Source organism: Sminthopsis crassicaudata, chromosome 4 (genome assembly GCF_048593235.1).
Source record: "Sminthopsis crassicaudata isolate SCR6 chromosome 4, ASM4859323v1, whole genome shotgun sequence".
Lineage (NCBI taxonomy): Eukaryota > Metazoa > Chordata > Mammalia > Dasyuromorphia > Dasyuridae > Sminthopsis > Sminthopsis crassicaudata.
Window position 1 is genome coordinate 66,948,722 of NC_133620.1, and position 23,542 is coordinate 66,972,263.

Below are 23,542 nucleotides of genomic sequence, written 5' to 3' on the forward strand. Positions count from 1 at the left end.
GAGAGAGCATTGAATATACTTGAAGAGACAGAAGTGAAAGGAGAGATCAAATAGAACTGATTACAGAGAGCAGATCTTGTAACATTATGGACTAAATCTCACAACATTGCCTACTGGTAAATCAATGTTTAATTTTAAGAGTTGAAATTACATAATGGAAGATGCATGAATATCTTCATTCCATGAAGAATAGAAGAACATAGAGAATACATGCTGTATCCTAATCCATAGATTAAGAATGAAGGGATAATAACTCTTGTACTAGAGAGTGAAGAAGCAAAAGGAAGAATTGAAAAAACAGGGAAACAAGATGAAATCCTGTTTCAGTAGTTAGAGTGAATACCACTGATGAGTGCTCCCATAATATAACGAGATGTGTTATAAGGAGAGTTGGGGACCTTATAGTGGGTACAATTTGATGTGATTTGGTATTTAGGAAGACCTTTCATCTTGCTTCCAAGATAAAAAGGAATCAGTGCTCTCAGGGACAGCTGACACCCAGAAAACTGTGAGCACACTGACTCAGGGAAAAAATTTTAAAATAAAAAGAACAAATATGACCAAAAGAGGAGTAAAGGTCAATAATGAAATGTATGAATCCTACCTTAGGGCAACATTCTCTTTATCACCTGCAAATATGTTACTAAGGTTAAGACACAATAGGAAAAAAGGGGGGAGGTAGTGGCGAGGAGCAAGCTCTTGTTTAAAAGAGACTTATTACAAAAGTTTAAATAACGCTCATGAACCAAAGAATAAAATTTTAGAATAGACAAAATGTTGTAAAGGGCTAGAACTGAGCAATGCACTTGGATAATGAAGCACGTGAGACTAATTGCCAATTGGACAGTTCCCTATTAACTTGCTTGAAGGTTGACCCTCCCCAGCTGCTCTGTGCTGACTTGATTGATGGGACAAAGAGGGGGAAGTGACATGTGTGGGAGGAGTAAGAGAAGAAAGAGGAATTCAGACGCAGAAGCTGACTCAGTCTCTCCTGGCGTTTGAGGGAGGAAGGTGTGTGTGAAGTAGCTAGGCCTAACCTCTGAACTTGACCATAAAAGATCAAGAATAAAGACGTTTAGTGATCCTGACTCTAGCTGATTTCTGGGAAGACAGAGTTCCAGCAAAATGTTATCAAATTTCAAAATCCTTCTTTAAGTTTTAGGTACATCTAACAAAAAGATAAAGGAAATACACAAAACTGAACAAATTGCTGAAGAACTAGAATAAAAATCTTGCTGTCTCTTCCAAATGAGACAGCAAAAGAATATTTGCATTTCTCAGCACCACATTAACACTTTTACAAAAATTGATCATTAAGACACAGAGATATTACAAAGAAATATATAAAAAAGAAAAGCAGAAATAGATCATTTTAGACCATGACACCACAAAAATAATAATTGGTTCAGAGGAACACAAAGGCATAAATACAAGGAAGACTTAATGAGATCTTAAATGATGAGTTGGCAACAAATCGTAAAAACAGTTAAGTATGTGAAAGAAAAAGGATAATAATGAAAAATATACGTAAATTTGGGAGTTGCAACTAAAGTACTTAGTGGGAAGAAGTCATATCCCTTTTAAAACTGCATTAAAAACTAGAAAAAGATTTAATTAATTAAATATGCATTTTAAATTATTAGATAGCCAACAAATAATATAAGGACAAAGGAATAGATATTAAAAATTAGAGGAAAAATAAGCTGGAAACCAAAAGAAATTATAATAAAACTTAAAAGCTGGTTTTCTTGAAAGACTAGTAAAAATAATAACTCTTTGAGTATTCTAAATTAAAAGAAGTAAACAAATAGTCAAATTGATAAAAATAATAAATGAACTAAGTGAAATCATAGCAAAATCAGAAGAAATGTAAAGAATAATCAGTACATATATCCAATTATATGGTAACAAAACTGAGAAAAATAACTAAGCCTTAAAATATCAAATATGCAAACTGACAGAAGACCAAGTACAGATCTTAAATAATCCAATCTCAGAAAAGGAACTAACAGTAAAGAAACTATTCTCACTAACACTCAACCTCTCAAAAAACCATTGCCCACATGGTGCCCGTTTTCTTCACTAAAATATAGTTTTGTCTTGGAAATGCTATGCATTTTTTATCTGGAAAATTATTTTTTTTAATTTCTTAATAGTTGTAGGCCATGGTATAGAAGTTTTTTGGTATATGTCAGTTTGCATACATAATTGTCCTTGTGTACAATAGTGGCCCTTCCTACATCTGAAAAAGGAGTCCACAATGCGGACCTTACTTATTAAAGCCATTTTTTCTACTAGTTTTTCTGAGTACTTTCTTTAATCAAAATATTCTTTCCTTAATGATAAATTAAACACGATCTACCATTGAGTGTCCTTTTTGTTATTTAATCTAGATCCCTGTGGAGGGGGGACAGGAGCAACAGAGTGATTCCACCAAAGGGAGATGCCTGAGGAGAACTGTGAGTGTCCCCTCTGAGGGTCAGTTTCCTGAATACCCACCAGATGGCGCAGCCAAACTGGGTAAGCTGGTAAACCGAGGAAAAAATTTACTGATTTTTAGTTATTTTTGTGATTTGTCCCATAAAAAGAATTTGTTAGAGTGCTTTCTAAGTTTTTGAGAATAAGTTGTGTAGCATTGGTGTTAATAGTTCTTTGAAACTTTAGTAGCGTGGTCCTTTCATTCGAATCATCAGAAGCAGGTAGTTACTTTCTAGATAGTTCTATTTCTTTTTCTGAGATTGGATTATTTTAATTCTCTATTTGGCATTTTGATAGATATAATGTTTTATAGTTTCAAGGCTAATTTAGTCTTTTGTATTCTCTTTCATTGGGACATAATTGCATAGTAGATTCTAATGATTCTTTTTCTTATTTCTTTGGGTTTTGTTGTTATTTCACCTTATTAATTTCCTGGGGTTTTTTTATTTTATTTTTTGCCTTTTAAAAAACTGGTTCACTAAAGGGTTATCAGTTTTGTTAGTCTTTTCAAAGAACTAAATTTTAGTTTTATCAGTTTTATAGCTTTTGGTTTTCAGTTTATTTTATTTCTCTCTTTTTCATGAATTTTTTTGTTTGGCTTTCTAATTTTTCTCTTTGTTCAACTTCTAATTTTTTGAACGTGCATTTTCAGTTCATTAATCATCCCTTTTCTGTTTTATTGTGTGTGTGTGTGTGTGTGTGTGTGTGTGTATGCGCGCGAGCATGCACATGCATTTATTTCCCTTTAAGGATTACTTTAGCTACACTTTATAAATTTTGGTATGTTATTTCATTGTTACCATCTACTTTCATATAATTATTATTTCTATAATCTGTTCTTTAATTTATTACTTATTTAGGATTTTCTTATTGTCCTCAATTAGATCCATCTATTTTGTCTCTGCGTTCAGAATTGATTACTATTTTTATCATTTTATGATCTTTAAAAGTTGCACGTAGTATTTTTGCTATGTGGTATTTCTTGTAATATTTCTGTACTTTGATAATATGATTAATATTTGTAAACCTCCCATGTAGTTTCAGAAAAGATATATGTTCTATCATGAGCCTTTTAGAAATTTTGCCTTTTATTTCTTTTCCGTTAAATTTGTCACTGGGAAATAAACATCAAAGTCTCCTATCTTTGTCTTGCAGTACAATTTAGTTTTCTTTTATGAATTCTGTTACCATGCCATTTGGAGCATATAAGTTCATTATTGGTATTGAGTTGGTTTTGCTTTGTCTGATTACAATGATTATAACTCCTGGTTGTTTGTTTATTCAAGTGATGCATAGTAAATTTTATTGAAGGGTCTCATTTTTATTTCATATATGTTTTTGGTTTATAAATGTGTTTCTAGTAAGCAGCAGATAGTAGGATTTTGCTTTCTTATTTTATCTACTCTTCTCACTTCATTGGATTTTTTAAAAATCTTGTTGCATTTAATGTTATAATAGTTTTATATTTTCTTTCATTTATATATCTACCATTTTTTTCCTCAATAAAAACTTTCTTGTTCTTATTCCTCATTGAAGTCAGTTCTTTGACCCTACAATTATTTTTTCTTAATCTACTTTAAAGCAATCTTTTTCCTATAAGCTTTCTTGGTCCCAACAGCAATATGCCTCTTCTTCTCCTTTCTTAGACCTTTGTCTAGTTTTACATTATTTAATGTATTGATTTCTTTTTTCTTTCTTCATTTTAATTAGTAATCTAATTCTTCCCATTTTTTTCTCCCTTTTTTCCCTCTTCTCAGTTAAATGGTTTATTCCAAATCCTTTCCTCATTTTATGTCCTTTCCTAAAATTTTTTGTTGTTGTTGTAATTTTTTTCTTCTCTTTTTCCCCCCTGAGGATTTCTTTACTTTTCCAATTTTTCCCTTCTCATTGAAATGGTTTATTCAAAATTCTTTTTCCATCTCCTACATTCCCCTGCAACTTCTTTTATTTGTTTGTTTTTTTTTCTTTTTTTCTGTATCTTTTTCTAAGAAGAATTTCTTTACCTTGTGTCTTTATTAATCCCCTCTCTGTATATTCTGGCTTTTATTCTTTGATTTGGGGTGTGATTAAATATTCCTTCTTTAGCCTCTCTGTTATTCCTAGAATTTAGCTTCAGGAATATCAAATTTGAGTACTCTCTTCTCACCAGTTTTTATGGTTTGCCTTGGTAGATCTTGCCTCTTTTTTTCTGTTGTACTTTACTCTCAGATGTATTCCTTTATGAAGGAAATAATGCAACTAGAAGCATTGCCTAATGGCACTAGAGACAGAAATTTCCTTGTGTCTCAAATCCTGTGGTTCAGTTCTACTTCTGCCCTCCATGATTATTTTCTTTGCAGTTTGTTATGTAATCGATTCCCTTGATCCAAATGTTGGTTCTCTCCTCATCTTTCTGGGTGTCCAGTTACCCCTAAAAGTATACCAATTCCTTCAATATTAGACCTATTGTAAGAGCCTCATTTCCCTTTATAAAATATAACTTCTCCAATGGGAATGTTCTTTTTTTTTTTTTTTTTGCTGAGGCAATTAGGTTTAAGTGACTTGCCCAAGGTCACACATATAGGAAGTGTTAAGTGTCAGGTCTTCCTGACTTCAGGGTTGGTGTTCTATCCACTATCACCTAGCAGCCCCTGAGAATGTTCTTTAATGGGACTCCCACTGGGTGGCAGACCTCCACCCTTCATCCTCTCATTTCTTTCCTTGCTTTTTTCCACCTCTTTATGCTCCTTTCACTCTTTCTTTTGCTGAGAGACTATAAGAGTTATCTTTTCTTTGATTTTTTTTTTTTTAACCATGAACTTTCTGGTTCTTGTAGTAAGATGCTCAAAGAAGAGCATAATGGGTGTTCTAACACTTTCTTTAGCTGAAAGGAAATCTCTTAGTGGGTCCCACAGCGTATGCCTCTGGTTTTATGTGTCCTTTTGGAAGATAGAGACTGATAGGTGAAGGGCTGTTAAGAGAGGGTCCTATAGATTAGCATTCTTAACTATTGATTCATAAAGACTCATTACTTTCCTCTGGATTCAGCTGTAATTGCTCTGCCTATGACTTATAATCCTTCCTTTGGGATCTTTTGATTATTAATTGTGACTGAAGAAAATGTCTAATCCTTGATTTTGTTAGTCGTATGACATAGGAGTGGTATATCTCTTCATAGAAAAGAAAATAGATGTTCCTGGTATATAATAGCTGATATTCATGAAGCTGATTAATTCCTTTATTAGGATCTTTAGAGTTCCCTTTGAAAAAGGATTGTTTTTACTTATGTCTTTAAAAGTGGAACTTTGCAAAAAAGTATTTTTACTATTGAAGAAATGACTCTAAAATTACCATGAAAGAATAATCTATTCTGGTTAATTTGGAATTTCGGTTCATTTAGTCATCTCAAAGATCATGTGTATCAGTCTCCCATTTTCTGTTGCTCTTCATTTATACTTTACATATACTGAAAAACCATAGTTATTTGCATATTGTCTTTACCATTAAAAAATAAGATCCTTAAGAGAATTGTCCATATTTTTGCCTTTCTTTCTGTTTCTGTCATTTAGTGCAGACCTAACATGTTGTTTGGTTGTTCAATCATCTCCCACTCTTCATGACCCAATGGTTATGAGACACACCAATACCATTCACGGGGTTTCCTTGGCAAAGGTATTGGAGTGATTTGCCATTTCCTTCTCCAGTAGATTAAGGCAAAAACTGTTTAAGTGACTTGCCCCTAGGGACACATGTCTGAGGTCAGTTTGAACTCTGTCCATTGACCCATCTAACTGACCTTGCACATAGTAAGCATTTAATTCCATGCTTTTTAACTAACTGATTGATAATAAAAACAGAGTGGAATATTCTGGTTTGTAATCAGATGAAAACTTTTGTGAATTTTAAAATACTTTATAAATGTTAGCTATTGTTAATAATGACAATGGTTGATGTTGCACTTTTTTATCTTAAGTTTCTTGGAAACCTGAATAATCAGTAATATATATTTTTTTAAATTTCTTTATAATTTTAATTATATACATAGCTATAACTGGGAATAAAAATAGCATATAATAATGGCAGTGAACTATCTATCTAAACCAGAAACACATCCTATTTTAAAGAGCTGTCCCAACTAATACTTAATAGTGGGAAAGAATTTGTTTTTCACCTAACTTCATTTGTTACTTTAATATATCACCTTGACAAACAAATGAGCATTGTTATATATGCATTTCAAAAGAGGAAATATATCAGTCAGGTGGTTTCACTATCAAATTATAAGAAACAATATTTTCTTCTCCCTATACTATCCAATGTACTTGTGTAATAACTTTTTTTTCTTTTTAATGGATCCTCAAACCAAGTTTATTTGGTATATACGGGACCAGGAATCCAAAGCAAAGATCTTCCTTGAACAAAGAGTAGCAATTTTACAATCTAAGTTTGAGAGAGTTCTGGCCAGCATGGTATTTTGTCATAGTAAAAGGCATTATGTAATTTCATTATCTCAACTCAAATGTTTTTAGCTTTGATAATGATCAAATTGTTATTTTATCATTTTTCTAAAAGATTAAGGAAAATTAAAATAATTTTTTATTTCAGCCTATCTTTAGGGCCAATGACAAGTGAAAGAAACCTAAAACAACATTTTAAGAAATCATAAATGAGAACTTTCCAGAAATATCTAAAAGACAAAATAGAAATGGAATCTACAGGAAAGGGGCCCACGTATGTAAAAATATTTGTGGCAGCCCTTTTTGTAGTGGCAAGAAATTGTAAACTGAGTGGATGCCTATCATTTGGAGAATGGCTGAATAGTTATGGTATATGAATGTTATAGAATATTATTGTTCTATAAGAAATGATCGGGAGGAGGGTTTTAGAGAGGCCTGGAAAGACTTAACATGAACTGATGCTAAGTGAAGTGAGCAGAACTAGGAGATCATTGTACATGACAACAGCAAGATTATGTGATGATTAATTTTGATGGACATGGCTCTTTCCAATAATGAGATGATTCAGGCTAGTTCCAGTTATCTTGTGGTGAAGAGAGCCATCTACACCCAAAGAGAGGACTGCAGGAACTGAATATGGATCACAACATAACAATATCATTCTTTTTGTTGTTCTCTTGCATTTTGTTTTCTTATTCATTTACTTTCTTTTTTTAATATGACTTTAATATGAGAATTGTATAAATATGTTTATACATATTGGATTTAACATATATTTCACATATATTGAATTGCTTGCCATCTGGGGGGGGGGGGATAGAGGGAAGGAGGAGAAAATCTGAAACACAAGGCTATGCAAGAGTCAATGTTGTCAGTTATCTATGCATATGTTTCAAAAATAAAAAGCTTTATTTAAAAAAAAAGAAAAAAGAAATAGAATCCACTTGCTACTTCCTGGAAAGGGGTGGGGGGAGGACTCAAAATGAAAACTTTTATAGACATTAGAGGTAAAATTCAGAACTTACAGGTCAAAGAAAAAAAATTGTGCAGTCAGCCAGAAAGAATTCAAATACCAAGAAGCCAAAGTCAGAATTTGACAGCCACCTCTGTAAAAGAGCAGAGAACTTGGAATGCTATATTCCAGAAGACAAAGAATGTAGGCTTATATCCAAGAATACCTTACCCAGCAAAACTGCATATAAATCTACAGGAAAAATAGTAGAACTTTATCAAAATACAGGGTTTTTAAGCATTCTTGCTAAGAGAAAAGCTCTATAGAAACTTTGAAATTCAAACATAGAAATCAAGAGAAACAAAATGATAAAAATGAATGAACAATAAAAAGGAACTAAATAAGGATAAGCTGTTTATTCTAATATATGGAGGAGTTACATATGCCATGCCCCCTCTGAACTCTGTTATTATTGAGATCAATACAGGAGGTTTACTTTAACAGACAACCTGGAAGTGGTTCTATTATATATTGGTGATCTTAAAAGAAATTGAAATGTTAGGAAAAGAATAATACACTGAGGGCAGGGAAGAAAGGAGAATAAGGTTAGAGAAAATTACCTTTCATAATTGAAAGTAAAGTTGATACTAATAAGGAGGAAGGTTTTAAGGGAGGAGCTGACTTTTGAACCTTATTGCCACTTTTAATTGCAGAAAAGATACACAGATACTGTTGGAACAGAAATAAATTTCCCATTATAGGGAAATAGGATGAAAAGGAAAGAAGAACAGATTAAGGGAAAACCTAGCCCTAAGCAAAATATAATGGAACTAAGGAGCTACCAAAAAAAAAAAAAAAATTTCCCCCAAAGTAGCAAATAACTGGAAACTAAGGGGAAACCCATTAATTGGGGAATGGTTGAATAGTTATGATTTTTAAGCATGATAGAGTAATATTGTGGTATAAGAAATAATGAAGGACTAATTTCAGAGAAATCTAGGAAAACATGTATGAATTGATACAGATTTGCAAAGAAACTTGCAAAGAACCAGAACTACTTATCAATGACAACAATATTGTAAAGACAAAAAACTGTGATTAGTGTAATGACCAGCTATGCTTCCAGGGGGAGGGGGGGGAATTCATGATGAAACATGCTTCCTATTTAATAGAAAGGCAAAGTTCTTAGTTCAGAATGAGATGTATATATTTACAAGATGGAAATTCATTTTTCTTGATTATGCATGTTTGTAACTGGATTTGGTCTTCCTTTTTAAAATGGGGGGGGGAGGGAATGACATGGAAGAGAAAGAAGATAAGTTTTTTTTTACTAATTAAAAAAAAAATAATTGTTTTTAAAAAGTATCACCTAGAGGGTAATGGAAAGATAATTAAAGAAAGTGCTCGGGATACTTTCTCATTTGTCTCCACTCTACACTCTGAACTTTCTCTGCTATTCTTTGCTTTTTCCTTTCTTCCATTTCACTTTCCTTTTAAGTATTATTTGCCCCAACTAGTTCCTGTCTTTTTTTGTACTTGTTTGTATAATCCCAATGCTTTGCACAGTGCCTCATTCATAATCAGTGTTTAATAAAAGCTAGTTGCCTAACTGCTTAATGAGTATGAGGAAGCTCTACTGTGTGATAAAAAAAAAAATTTAAAATAACTAGCATTTATATGGTGTACTCAGGTTTTCAGAGCACTTTATGGACATCTCATTTAATCTTCACCATCATTCTGTGAGCTCACTTCTGTTATTTACACCCCTATTTTTCAGTTGAGGAAACCATAACAAAGAGAAATTTAGTAACCTGCTCCATATGTCTATGTCATATCTAGGACAGGATTCAAATTCTTGATTTCCTGATTGCAAGTCCAGATAATCAATAAGGAATTTCTGATACACGTATCATCTTCCCATGGAGAAAGTTAAACAATTTAATATTGAGTTCCTTAACATTTTTCTTTCTTGGTTATTTTTTTTATGCTTCTCTCTAGTCTTGTGTTTGAAATTCAGATTTTCTATTCAGCGCTGATCTTGTCATTAGTAATGCTTGAAAGTCCTCTATTTCATGAAATTTAATTTTTCCCCTGAAAGTATATATTCAGTTTTGCTGTGTAGATGATTCATAGTTGTAGTCCCTCAGTCTTTTGCCTTCTGAAATATCATATTCTAAGCCCTCTGCTCCTGTAATGTGGTAGCTGGTAAATCTTGTGTGTTCCTGATTGTGGATCCATGGTATTTAAATGGTTTCTTTCTAGCTATCTGAAGTATTTTCTCTTTGACCTGGGGATTGTCCATACGATTCATAAAAGTTTTTATTTTGGGATCTCTTTCAGTTGGTGATTGATATATTCTTTCAATATCTATTTTACCCTCTGGTTCAAAAATGTGCAGTCAGTTTCTTTTTTAATTTCTTGAAATGTGGTATCTAGGCTCTTTCTTTTAACATGGCGGACAGGTAGTCCAATAATTCTTAAAGTATTTCTCTTTAATCTATTTTCCAGGACAGTTTTTTCATCCAATGAGATACATTCCACTTTTTTTCTTATTATTTTTAATTCTTTTGTCTTTCTTTCATTGTTTCTTGATCTCTTACAGAGTCATTAGCTTCTGTAAAGGTCCTGTCGTCTCTCAGTTATAATCCTTCTCTGGAAGGAGGTTTCTTTGGGAGGCTTCTGGAGCCTGCGGCCAGAGCAAAGGTAGAATCTCGAATCCTCTTCTTCCTGAATCCTGGCTCTGAATCTCCTCCAGCTCTTGTCCTTCCCCAATCCAGACTCTCTCCTTACAGACTGCCATCCAAACTCAATCCCAGTCAGACTGACTCTCCAGACTCAATGCTGCCTCTTTTATCCTCCCAGAGAATGGGTCTGTGAGAACTCAATGGGGCCTGTGAGAACTCCCACAGCCAATGAACTTGCTCCTTTTAAAGGTGTAAACTCCTCTAAATATGTAAACTCCTCTTCAGAAGTCCAAAGGTGTAAACTCCTCTTAAAGGCCCCAACCAAAGGTGTGAATTCTGAGCTAGAGAATTGCCCAGACAACCTGAGTTATCACCTTATAATCCTAACAAGCTTCCACTTGCCCAGTTCTAATTTTTAATGAATTATTTTTTTTTTTCAGGGAGCTCTTTTTCCTATTTGGCCTATTCTGCTTTTTAAGAAGCTATTTTTTTAGTGAGTTTTTATACTTCTTTTCCATTTTGCCAACTCTATCTTTTAAATTATTTTCTTCAGTATTTTTTTGGTATTCTTTTATTAACTATTATCTTTCATTGCTTTCATTTCTTTGCATAACTTTTTTTTTTCCCTACCACTCTTCCTTTTGTTCTTCTTCCCTTTAGCTGAATTGGAATATTAGAATGCTGCTGTGCTATTTTTAAAAATAATATATTATTCTGGTGCTTTAGCCAGTAGTATTTTTATTGGTGTTGAAAGTCAGATATCCTTGTTGTTTCCTTTATAGCACTTAGATTACTGTCAGAAATAGAAAACAGAAACATTAAAGGAACAACTTAAAAATGAATAATAATCTTTGCATCTTAGTTGGAGCCTTTTCCTGGATGGATCCTATCATGGATAATCATTATATCCCCTTCAGAAAAGTTATTTTCCAAAATGAAATTAGAGAAAGAATAAATAACATTGTGCAGCAGATATAATCAAGAATTTTCAATTACATAATTTAATTAAATCCGTTAATGTTGTTTCTAAATAAAAATTATTTTGGGTGAGGGTATGTAATTGACCAAACTAAAGTGTCACATAGACTTGAGGTTGAATATAGCTGAGAATTACAGAACATCTGGTATTACTCCCTAATGGCTCTGATTATTAATTACTAAATGCATTTATGTTAGTGCGCTATATTAACTGAGAGTAAATGGAAAATATATTATTATTCTTATTTGAACAGCAAACAAATTTTGATTCTAAATTTTTTGCTACTTCACAGGAAAATTAAAATGCTTTTTATAGTATTTCATTTTTTCAAATACATGTAAAGATAGTTTTCAACATTCATTTTTGTAAAACTTTGTGCTTCAAAATTTTCTCCCTCTATCCCCTATCTCCCTTCTCCCAAGATAGTAAGCAATCTGATATATTTTAATGTGTACAATCCTTTTAAGCATATTTCTATAGTTGTCATGTTGTGCAAGAAAAATCAAAGTATAAGAAAAAGAAAAACACGAGAAAGGGAAAAAAACATGCAAACAAAATGTGAAAATACTATACTTTGATCCACATTCAGTCTCCATACTTCTCTCTCTGGATATGATGGGCATATATATATGAGTAAGTTTCAATCTCTGTGTAATGTGACTTTTACAGACGTTGTAGATTCCTTTTTGGCTAGTAGCTGAGACAGAAATCAAGTTACTAAAAGTGGTTAGACTTTAAAAAAAAAAAAGTCACAAGCAGATACATTTAGTAGTGTCTAAAATTTTCTTGAAAACCAAAGAGTAAAGTAGACTAAAAGGGATGTTAGTGGGTTTTAGTCTATGCTTCCAATTTTACAACCATCATGTAATAGAAAGAAAAGAGTATTTGGAGTTCGAGTACTTGGGGTTGAATCTTGTCTTGGACAAGTTCTCATCTGTAAAATGAAGCAGTTGAATTAGATGACATATAAAAGTTCCTTCTAGATCCAAATATTATTTAAAAATAACTTTAAATCTATCATAAGAAAGGAAAAAAGATAAGAATATCTTTTGTTTGGAACATTCAGATAATTTATAAAATAAATCTGGTATGAGAGAAAGTAGAAAAGACTCTCAGAAATGTGTAGCTAGCATTAAAGATGATAAAAACAAAAAGAAAAAATTGGAGAACAAAAACAGAGAAATTAAAGATTAGATATCTCCATCTCCCCGTCTCTTTTTTAATCTATAGAAGCAGAGAAATATTTAAAATATTTTAGTTTCCATGTTTTTAGTTTAATTTGGAAAGACCTTTGATGATTGAATACCAAAACAAAACAAAACAAAAAAAAAAAAAAACCTTGAGCTATATGCCTTAGAAGATTTTTAGAATTCGATTTTGAGCTGAGAAAGGTCATCAAATTTAATTTCCTTATTTTTCATTTAAGGAAACTGAGGCACAGAGAGATTAAAAGGCTTGTGTGGGGTCCTCTAGTGTCTGAGGCAGGATTCAAATGCAATTCTTCCTGACTTCAAGTGCAGTACTCTACTTTTTATGCAATCTAACTGCCTACAAAATTCTTGATTCACATTTTGTCTTATTTGATATATTTCTTGGCTCTATATTGAGAGTATAGCTAATTTCTTTAAAAATATTGCCATGATCTAATTTTGCTTGATATGTGGTGAATATAGGTGGAGCATTTATGATGCATCTTGTATTATGTTTGTTTTCTTAAGAATTTGGAATAGGAAAAAAATATGCCACAGCTTTCTCAATTTGGATTCCAATTATCACATGTTGTGATAAATTGGGAAATACATTTGACTCAGATAAGTGGAGCAAGATTAGTTAAACATTGCTTCATTAAAGTAACTTTTCTTGTACTACAAGTTTGTGTAAACTTTTCTAAAGCTTTTCATCCTTATGTTTAAACAAAAGAACTGCTAAAACATACTCTAGTGTTCTAAGTGGTGCTCAGGATTTATCCTCAGAATAGCTTTTTTGGCAAAAAAAAAAAAAAAAAAAAAAAGAATTTTTAAAAATTCTTTAGCACTCTCCTTTCAAGTGATTTTTATAAAATCCAGTTTTTCTAGAGAAGCTTTGTAGTTTTTACCTATTATAATATATTGTGAATTTTTCCATTGCTTCCTGTGAATGTATTTCTCTTAAAGTTTAGTGTGTATATTTTAGTAAGTAATGATAGTATCATAAATCTTAGAGCTAGAAGGGATCTATCTCAGAAGCCAACTAATCCAACCCACTCATTTTATAGATGAGGCAAGTGAGGCCTAAGGAACTTAAGTAACTTGTCCCAAAGTTACACTCCCAGCTACTTGTAAAATATCTTTTCCCTATATAAATTAGAACAATAGGACTTTTCCATTATTTTAATATTTTCTTCATAATACTGCCTAAAAATTTATGGAGGTATAGAATTTTAGAACCAGAAAGATACTTAGGAATCAGCTTGTACAATTTATTTTGATAAATGAAAAAAAAATTGAGTTTTAGAGAAGATCAACTGACTAATCCAATGCCATAGTATTAAGCATATATATTAAGTATTAGTAGCAGGACTAAGACTTAAGCCTCTTGTCTAGCTTAGCATTCTTTTTAAGAACACTATTATCTTTGTTTTGAATCAGAGTATTTTTTATCCATTTTTTTTATTCTGCCTTGGAGAATTTAGGGTAGTAGAAAAGACTAAAATATACATGACATAGGTACATGTCATTTTGCACATGGCCAGGGTTTGTAAATCTTTATTGGACTGAATTGGATACACAGACATTAAAGCTAATTAAAGAAATAAGAAATAGAAAGCCTTGATAACCTGGAGAGGGAAAAGAAATTTTTTTTTTATCTGTGGGCATTTTCACAATTAAAATATTTTGTAATGTTTTTGCTTTGATCACAGCAGTAAGTGTCAATATTCAAAAAAATTTCTGTTGCTTCATCATAGAAGTAGAAGTGGATAGAGAAGAAGTGATTATTGTTAACAAGATGATCAGAAGAGCAGCTTGAAATAAAGCATTGAACATGATTGAAAAGAAAAAGAGAAACAGATGGCAGCAAGCATAGTATAGCACTAGCTTATCAATTAACAGTTGTATAAAGAGAGTGGAATAGATACTAAAATCCACTATGGAGTCAGAGAAAATGTTGAGCAAAGAAATTGTATGCAGATAATTAAATAAGTCTTTCTGTCTTAAGGAGTTTTGATAGAAGACTGATGGTTTCTAACAGAGATACTGTTAGAAGATCAGTAGGTAAGCACTTAACTTGTTACTAAACAAGCATCTATTAAGCTTTTACTATGTGCAATGCAATGTACTAAGCACTAGAATCACAAAAAACCTGAAAATAGTCCTTAGTTTTAAGAAGTGAACTGTGAAAGGAGGGATCAAAATGTAGGTAAATGCTTTTAGACCTAAATGCACAACGGTAGATTGGAATACAAATGGAAAACAATTTCACATATTTATCTGTAAGTCATTCCCTGCATGTGTCTAATGCCAACAATCAGATACATTATGTAATCAAAGACTAACTGCTTTATTATAATAATACCAAGATAATATATCCAACCCAGAATCCAACCCAAAGTGTGTACTTTGACACTATCAAATTATTTAAATGGTTCAGAACCCCTGATTTATGTAAAGAATGACAATATATAAATTTCCAAAAGTGGTCCCAAAGATCAGTTATAAATTATGACTGTTTCCATTATAGAAGGCCCAAGAATAAAAAACTAATTCATTATACTTCTCATAGAGTTGAAAAGTATTATGTCAGCAGATGAACCTTTTTCATTTTCTCACTGATGATAATGGTCCTGAGGAATGTATTTTTAAAAAATATTATTGGAGTTTTATATGCCACAATTTAGGAGATGCATTTATTTATTTGTTTGTTTGTTTGTTTGTTTGTTTATTTATTTACTCATTGCTGAGGCAATTGGGGTTAAGTGACTTGCCCAGGGTCACACAGCTAGGAAGTGTTGAGTGTCTGAGACCAGATTTGAACTCAGGTCCTCCTGACTTCAGAGCTGGTCCTCTATCCACTGCACCACCTAGCTGCCCCCAATTTAGAATATATTTATCTCTTCAAAAGTATTCTTCTTTGATCAATAATTCCAAATTATTTAAAAGTTAGCAGTTATAATAGTCATCAGAAAGATATTAAATTTAGTCATACTTTTCTCTAAGAGGTCCCACTCCTTGGAATCCTTTTCTTACCATCTATTTCTATATAAATGCTTATTCCCTTCCCACATAGCCATCTCATATAACAAAGAATAGTTTTAAGGACAAGAAAAAGAGGAAGACGACAACAAAATCATCCAAAGAAATGCAATGAAAAAATCTGGGAACCTTTCAGTTCTGTAAAAGTTCAGAGTGGGAGGGCTCATAGTTCTTCTCTGTGACCATTCTTGATTCTTTGTAATTTTAAACTATTCATTTTTAGTTGTAAGAATTATTTCCATGTATATATAAATGTTGTATGTAAAGTTTTCTTTCTTTTCTGTATCCAGCATATTGGTTGTTCATTATGGCATAGTAACATTCCATTACACTTATGTAATACAGTTTGTTTTAACCATTTCCCTATTGTTGGGCATCTACTTTGTTTCTAGTTCTTTGCAACCACAAAAATTATTGTCATGAATATTGTTATTAACATGGGGACTTTCTTCTTATTAGTGTCCTCTTTACAGTCCTCTAGTAATGGAGTCTCTTGGTCAAAAAGGTTACAAAGATTTTAGTCACCTTATTTATACAATTCCAAATTACATTCCAAAATGGTTCTGGATAATATAATTCAAATAAAACGACTCTTCCTTTGTTAAGATCAAGATTAAAGTAATACACAACATCTTAATAGGATATTAACATTTACATTTTACAAAAGTCTTACTAAGTTTTATACATTGATATAGTGATGTTGGCCATGTAAATAAATCATTTTTTATGAATAAGGAATTCATCCTTATTTTTTTATTAACCTATTTTGGCAGGAAATAGGAGGTAGGAAGTCAGTAAGTAGGTTAAGATAACTTTGTAAAGAAAAGTCAGTTTTATAAACAGAGTGAATTTTAAGTGCTATGATGTGAGACATCATTTTGAAATATGGTGTCTTTTCCCTAATAGCTACTAAAAGATTAGTAGATTCATAAAACTAAAACATTAATTTTAAATTATAATTTCAGTTATTAGAAAAGTATTACTATATCAGAGAATCCTTGTACAAGAAACTATGCTAAATAGTAATTGGCAGAAGAGTATATTGTTTATGCAATGTAAATTCTTGGAGAAAACAAAAGAATCTAACAGATTTTTAATTTTAATTAAATTCCTGAATAATTAATAAATTATTAAAACTTTATCTCATCTACCATTGTGTTTCTTCTTAAGGAAGACTGTATGTAGATCCATTGGTCATCTCCCTTCCTAAATCTCTTTCTATCCACATTTGTGACCACAGTTATATTTGGATTGGATCAAAAGGAAAAGGAAATCTGTGCTTTACTTTTGAACTTGAGGAATTAATAGCCAAAAATATGTATCAATAGTGTATCATTACAACTTTGTAAAATACTTTTGGTTTGCCATGTAAGTAATCCTCCAATTTGCAAATATCTGATCCTCGATACATAGGAAAAGGAAGCAGAGGTCATCTCTGCTTTTACCAGTCATACTCTAAATGGAGGCAGTTTTCCTTTACCTCTAATTTTGAATGCTTAGAAATTCATTGAGAATATTACCTTCTCTTATGCAACTATAGTGTATTGACAAATTACTGGTGCCCCAAAGTAGTACCTACCATATCCAGAGTAAGAGAAGATGTATTCTGAGTGTTTTAAGTCCTAACTCTGAATTTTTTCAATGGTGATTAAGTAAGTATACCTAATAATATATAAAATATTATTTATTTTAAATGCATATAGGCTAAATAGACATCATAGACTAGCTTGAGCATCTATTAGTAATATAGCTTTAGTAGACAAATACATTCCAACTTCTCAACAATCTTTGTTGTTGTTTTTTTTATAAAAAAGCATAGTTTTGACATATGATGCAAAACTTCAATGTCTATGAAATTGACTCCCTCATATGGTATAATTGCCAAAAATATTTAAGCACAACAGCATAAAAAATTGATTCCATATGAAAGTATGTGCAATCTTATATTTTAACAGTAGCTGATTGTTAAGAGAAAGAATGGGGTGTGTTAGTCAAAAGTAATTATTAAGCATCAAATATGTCGGACTCTATTGAAACTGAGAATGGCCAAAAAAAAAAAAAAAATTTGTCTCTGTTCCCAAGGACTCATAGTCTAATGGAAGAGACATATGGAAACAACCATGTACAATCAAGATGAGTATGTATGTGTAAAATGATAATTTGAAGTTAATCCCAAAGAGAAGGCACTAAAGCTATGACTTAAAGAAAGCCAAGGAAGATGGAATGTAGAAAAGGAGTTAATTCCAGGCACTGGGGTAGAGGGCAGCTAAGTGGCAGCCCACTGGAGTGCCAAGCCTAGAATCAAGAAGATTCATTTTTATTAGTTCAGATCTGTTCTCAGATCCTTAGTAGCTGTGTGACTCTGAACAAGTCACTTAAAGTTATTTGTCTCTGTTCTCTCATGTGTAAAATAAGTTGGAGAAGAAAATAACAATTTAAATCAAAAGCATAATTAGGGTCAAGAAGAATGAGACATGACTAGAAAAGGACTTGAACAACAATAATGAAAACACATATCTATCAGGAAATAAAGTGTCTTGTGCAAAGAGATCAATGTCACTAAATTGCACATTGTGTATGGGATAGGAAATGGGGTAAAGTAGATATTAGAAATATAAAAAGGGGCCAGGTTATAGAGATCTTAATAAAAAACAAAAATACAACAAAACAAAAAAACCAAACCTAGAGGATTTTATATTTGATTCCAGAGAGACTGGGGAGCCGTTGGAGTTGATTGAATCAGTTTGGTAGCTGAGTGGAGAATGGATTGTAGCGGGGAGACACTTGCCCACAGAGAGACCAATCCACAGACTCTTTTAGGATTCAAGGTCTGAGACTGCACCAGAGAGGTGACAGTATCAGAAGAAGGGAAGTTGTACAAAAAGTATTAAAAGGTATAGTAATGACAATTAATTTGATAGGGGGAAATGAAAGAGAATGAAATGGAAATGGCATAGGATGTAGCCTAGGTAAGAAGGGTAGTAGTACAGTAATGGGGTATCCGTGAGAGGGAAGACTTTAGAGAAAGGAGAAATTGGTTTAGTCACATTCAGTTTAAGATGTCTACAATACTGGAGTTGGTCAGGAGAGGATTTAAGGATGGACAAATTGATCCGAAAATCATCTGCCTAGAAGTGATAGTTGAAGATCACCAAGGGAAATAATATATATAGAGAAGAGGAACCAGAAAAGCCCATGTGTGCTTTATAAGTTATTACCATGTATATATAATTTTCATATTATATATTATAATTTCCATTTATCATATAATATACATATTATATTATGTTCTCTATTATGTATTATATTGTATTAGGCTCTCCTTTGTTTACTCTTCAGCACTTTTTACAAGTCAATGTATTTCTTTGAATTTCTCATATTTGTCATTCTTTACAATGCAGTAATATTCCATTATATGCATATAGCAATGTTTGTCTAGCCATTTCTCCACTCATAAGGCAAATACGTGTTTCCACCATTTTGCTATTATTAAAAGTCTTGAATATTGGAGTCACTGAGTAAATGTTTATTGTGTTGAATTGATTGTGCTTCAATTTGAAGTCTGTTTGAAGTGAATCACAAAATCCTTTCAGTCTCTTCCTTCCTCAGTTTGTTTTATGAGCTCCCCAAGTACCCAGCATCATTTATAGGAGATACTAAATATCATTTTAGCATATTTCAGCATGCAAGGTGGCAAGTCCTAAAACTAAGACACTGGTTTATTAGCATGCCAATTTCATACTGCATTGTTATCAGCTGACTTCTAAGCTCTTCAGTAATCCTTCCTCAATACCATTTGATTGGATCAGACCAGAAGGTTGGGGCTCACATATCGACAGAACCTTTCTAAAGTGATATTTAGTTTTACAGCTGTTTGGAAGGTATATTACAATGTTCCTGTGAGCTGCTATCTAGTACAACTGACTGAGGAGTGATCATTTCACAGAAACGTGCAATTTGTATCCTTCCTTCAGGTCACTTGGCAGAAGAAGATATAACATTTAAAAGGTAGAGGATTAGAGTGGAGAATTTATAGTTTCTTATTGGTAATATTCTTTGTAACTGCAACAACGGAAGCTAGTTAGTGCTCTTGCAGTATTTTTAAGAGGAGATAGTTTGTGACAAACAAATGTCAGTGGGCATGGATAGTAGTCTTCACTGTGGAGTGAGTATATGAAATTTCCTGAGAAAGGAGTCAAAGCTTTTATTTTAAAAGGCAGAGAATGAGGTGGGGGGGGGGGGAGAGAAAAACATCTTATAAAATCAGAGAAAGTGATGGTTTATGGGACCTGGTCTAAGAAGGAATCTGCAATGCACCAGCCTATGTTGAGATTATATATTCATTCTCTTCCCCCCCACCCCACTTAAAAAAATTACTAAGGAGAAAGGAGTGATTTTTTTTTTTTAAGGGAAGAATGTTATGTTTTACTAGGGCTGAATATTGAAAATTTTCCTCTTCATTTCTCCTTCTCAGACTTGGCTTTTATGCTCTTTTCCTTCATATGAATCTCTGATAACAGAATAGTAAGAAATTCAGCAGACACTTCTAGGTAAGGTATTCATAAACTAGAGTTCTGTGCATTCACACAATACCCTTACAAAAACAACTTTTCAAAATAGTTACTTATTTTGTTTTCAGTCGATGAAAATAATATATTATTTTAGACACTGGGCTTATTTGGCTTGAATTTAAAAAAAAAAAAAACAGGAAATTTGAAATTTTTCTGTGGGTTAGGACTTCTTGATTTTTTTTTGAAGCTTCTAGTATTTGTAAAATATATAATTTCATATTTGTTTGTCACTCAACTTCTACAAGCATTTATTTAATGCCTACTATATATTAGTAGCACAATTCAAAGTCTGTTTTACAGTCATAGGGTCTTAATAAATTTGGAGGGCTTTTCTCAATTTAACATTCATGAAAAATATAAAGACAAATACACCATATATGTATGAAATATGTAAACAGATAAAATTATATCAATCATAGCACATACAAATTAAAAATAAGAGTATTATTTTATCTTTAGAAGAGAATAGATTTTATAATGCCTATAAAGTGGAAAGAGCTGAAAACACAGAGTATACCTGGGTATGCTTCAGTCAAATGAGTACTTGTAATTTAATCTATTTGACATTGTAACTGTATTTAATATTCTTTGCTAAGACAGCTCCAAACTGAATATTTTCCTCTCTTAAACTTATGGGACAAAGGAAAAAAGCTCATTTTACTCTTAACTTTTGATAAAAGTATGCTTAAACATGCAGTGTCATCTTATCAATAACTTATCCTAAATTCTTTTTTATTTCCTATGATCAATATAAATAGATATAACTAGATTTTTCTATTTTATATAGCTGTCATTGATGTCTATATTGTGCATCTCTTTCCTTTGCATTATTTTGTATTTCATATATTTTTATAATCCTAAATTTTCATTTTTACAGCTTTTGACCATTTTTCTATTACAAATAAGTTAACTATAAACATCTTTGTCTAAATATAGTTCTCTCTCTTTTTTTTTAATTTTTAAATTACTTCCTAGGAAACTTTTCCCCATAATTGCATTAGTGTGTTAAAAGTAACTAACCAGTATCATGACTTGTGTCTGTATTGGCTAGATAATTTGACTTATTCTGTAGTACTGTTCTGGTCAGATATTTGCCATAGGTTAAACTGTTTACTTGTGGCCTAGTTTTCTTAGAAACTTCAGTACCTGGATATGGAAATTTTTAATTCTAAGTCATCTTCTCAGGGGTTTGTGAACTTTGAATTTTGAGTTCCTGTCCCAATTCTGGAGATATTTGTGTTAACTGAATAAATGAATTAAACTCATAAAATCACAGAAATCCAGAGTTCAGAAAGTTTTCATATGTCTTCCAATTTCACTCTTACCTAAAACTCAGATCCTTTCTATAATAATATCCTTAACTAATTAATTATTCACACTGACCATTTCCAGCAAATGGAAGTTTACTACTTTACAAGGCAATCACTCTTTAGGTAGTTCTTGTTGTACTTGATATGTAGAGTAAATCAGTCCCCTCTTTCTTTCAGATAACTAAAGACAACTTTTATGGTATTCTTAAGTCTATCCTTCTCCAGACTGCCATCCTATATTCTTTATCAGCCATCATATGTCATAGTCCCAAGTTCCCTTATGATTCTGTTAATTCTCTCAGTGATAATGTCATTTGCCAATTTGCCTTTTTAAATGTGGTCTCCAGACTAAACATGGCATTACAACAAAGAAGTAATCACTTCCATTGCTGTGGAAAGTATATTTCATTAGCCTTTTTGGCAAACAAACCTGATTATTTACTGAACTTGTGGTTAACTACAACGTGGATATCTTTCACAAATTATCACTGCCTAGTCTTATTTTCCAATCTTAAATTATAGATTTTTTTTAACCTTAAGTACAGCTATTTAGATTTATTCTGATACAATTTTATCTTGTTAGATTTGACTTGTTTATGCTGATAAATTTTATCTCATTAAGATTTGGCTTCTTGTTCCAATCTAAACATGATATTTTGAGATCCTGACTCTTTTATCTAAATTACCTTTCTTTTTTTTGATCACCTGTATATTCAGTAATTACACTTACCATTCATGTCTATCTACTTCATTGATAAAAATATTGAGTAATACATGACTGAGGACTGAGTTCTATTGCATCCCATTAAATACTCTTTTTTATGTTTCTCAATTAATCAATATTCTTAGGCACACTTGTTTAGCCTACTATAATTCTACCTGTCTTTTCATCCAGTCTGTATTTCTCAGTCTTATCCACAAAGACGCCATGACAGAGCATCAAATGCCTACCTAAAATCCAAATACCTATTATTTAATTTAATCTTCTACTTCCTTGTCTATGAAAGAGCTAACCTCTGTCTATAGACCTACTGAATTAGTTTTCACTTGTTTTGTTTTTTTTTTCTATTGTGTACTACTGTGACATTTTAAATTACCATATAGATCATTAAGTTTTAGATTTGTAGGCAAAAAGGAGATGAAATTATTCTTTTACATAGTGTCTCTTTACCTAAGGCCAAATCTTAACTCACAACAAATTTCTGTTAAAATCACAAACCTACCATGTTGAACAGGGATTTTAATGATTGTGCATAATCTTTGAAAATAGTGTGTCTCAAAAACTCAAAAATAGAGTTTTAAATTTTAACAGCTTAAAACTCATTCAGACTTTTGATATATACTGTATTAAAAATCTAATTTCTCTTTTTTGTTTTTGTTGGTTTTTTCTTGGAACTATGTTGACAACTTAACCCAAACATTCCTCAGAGAAGATATTCAAGTTGTTCATTGGCACTGATAGCTGTTGTCTTAGTCTAAACAGTAGTAGGCTCAGAGTGTATGTTCATTGCCAAGAGAGGAAATATATGATAACTTGTGATCAGTGGAAAAATTTGGCTTACAGTCAAAGCACACAATAAATTAATGTCTGAATCCAACATTCATGTAACTGAATTACATTTCTGCTTTGAAAAATCACAACTTAGGAAGTGACTAGGAATCAAATAGTGTGCCTTGTTTTTCATTTTGTTTATGATTTGTTCCCGAGGCCATAACCTGCTTATGTTTGTCTGGTTTAATAAATTTGTATTGCGAGTCAACAGTGGATATTATCATGACACCCGTGAGAGAATATACCAGGAAAATGTTTTTTTCTGCAGCTGCTTTCCCCAGAGAAATCCAAAGGAGTATCTAGGGATCTCCAGATAGCAGATCTTGTACTCCAGGTACCAGAAAAGTAGCT

General features: G+C 32.0%; 1 protein-coding gene across 6 annotated transcripts in view; it reads left to right on the forward strand.

Annotated features, from left to right (window-relative positions):
* RASAL2 (RAS protein activator like 2) overlaps nt 1-23,542 on the forward strand; it is a 320,395-nt gene that overhangs the window by 168,921 nt on the left and 127,932 nt on the right. For all 6 annotated transcript variants that reach the window (XM_074308462.1, XM_074308456.1, XM_074308463.1 and 3 more), the window contains exon 3: nt 2,394-2,520. In XM_074308462.1, coding sequence (XP_074164563.1) covers nt 2,394-2,520 — 127 coding nt within the window. The remainder of the gene's footprint in view (nt 1-2,393; nt 2,521-23,542) is intronic.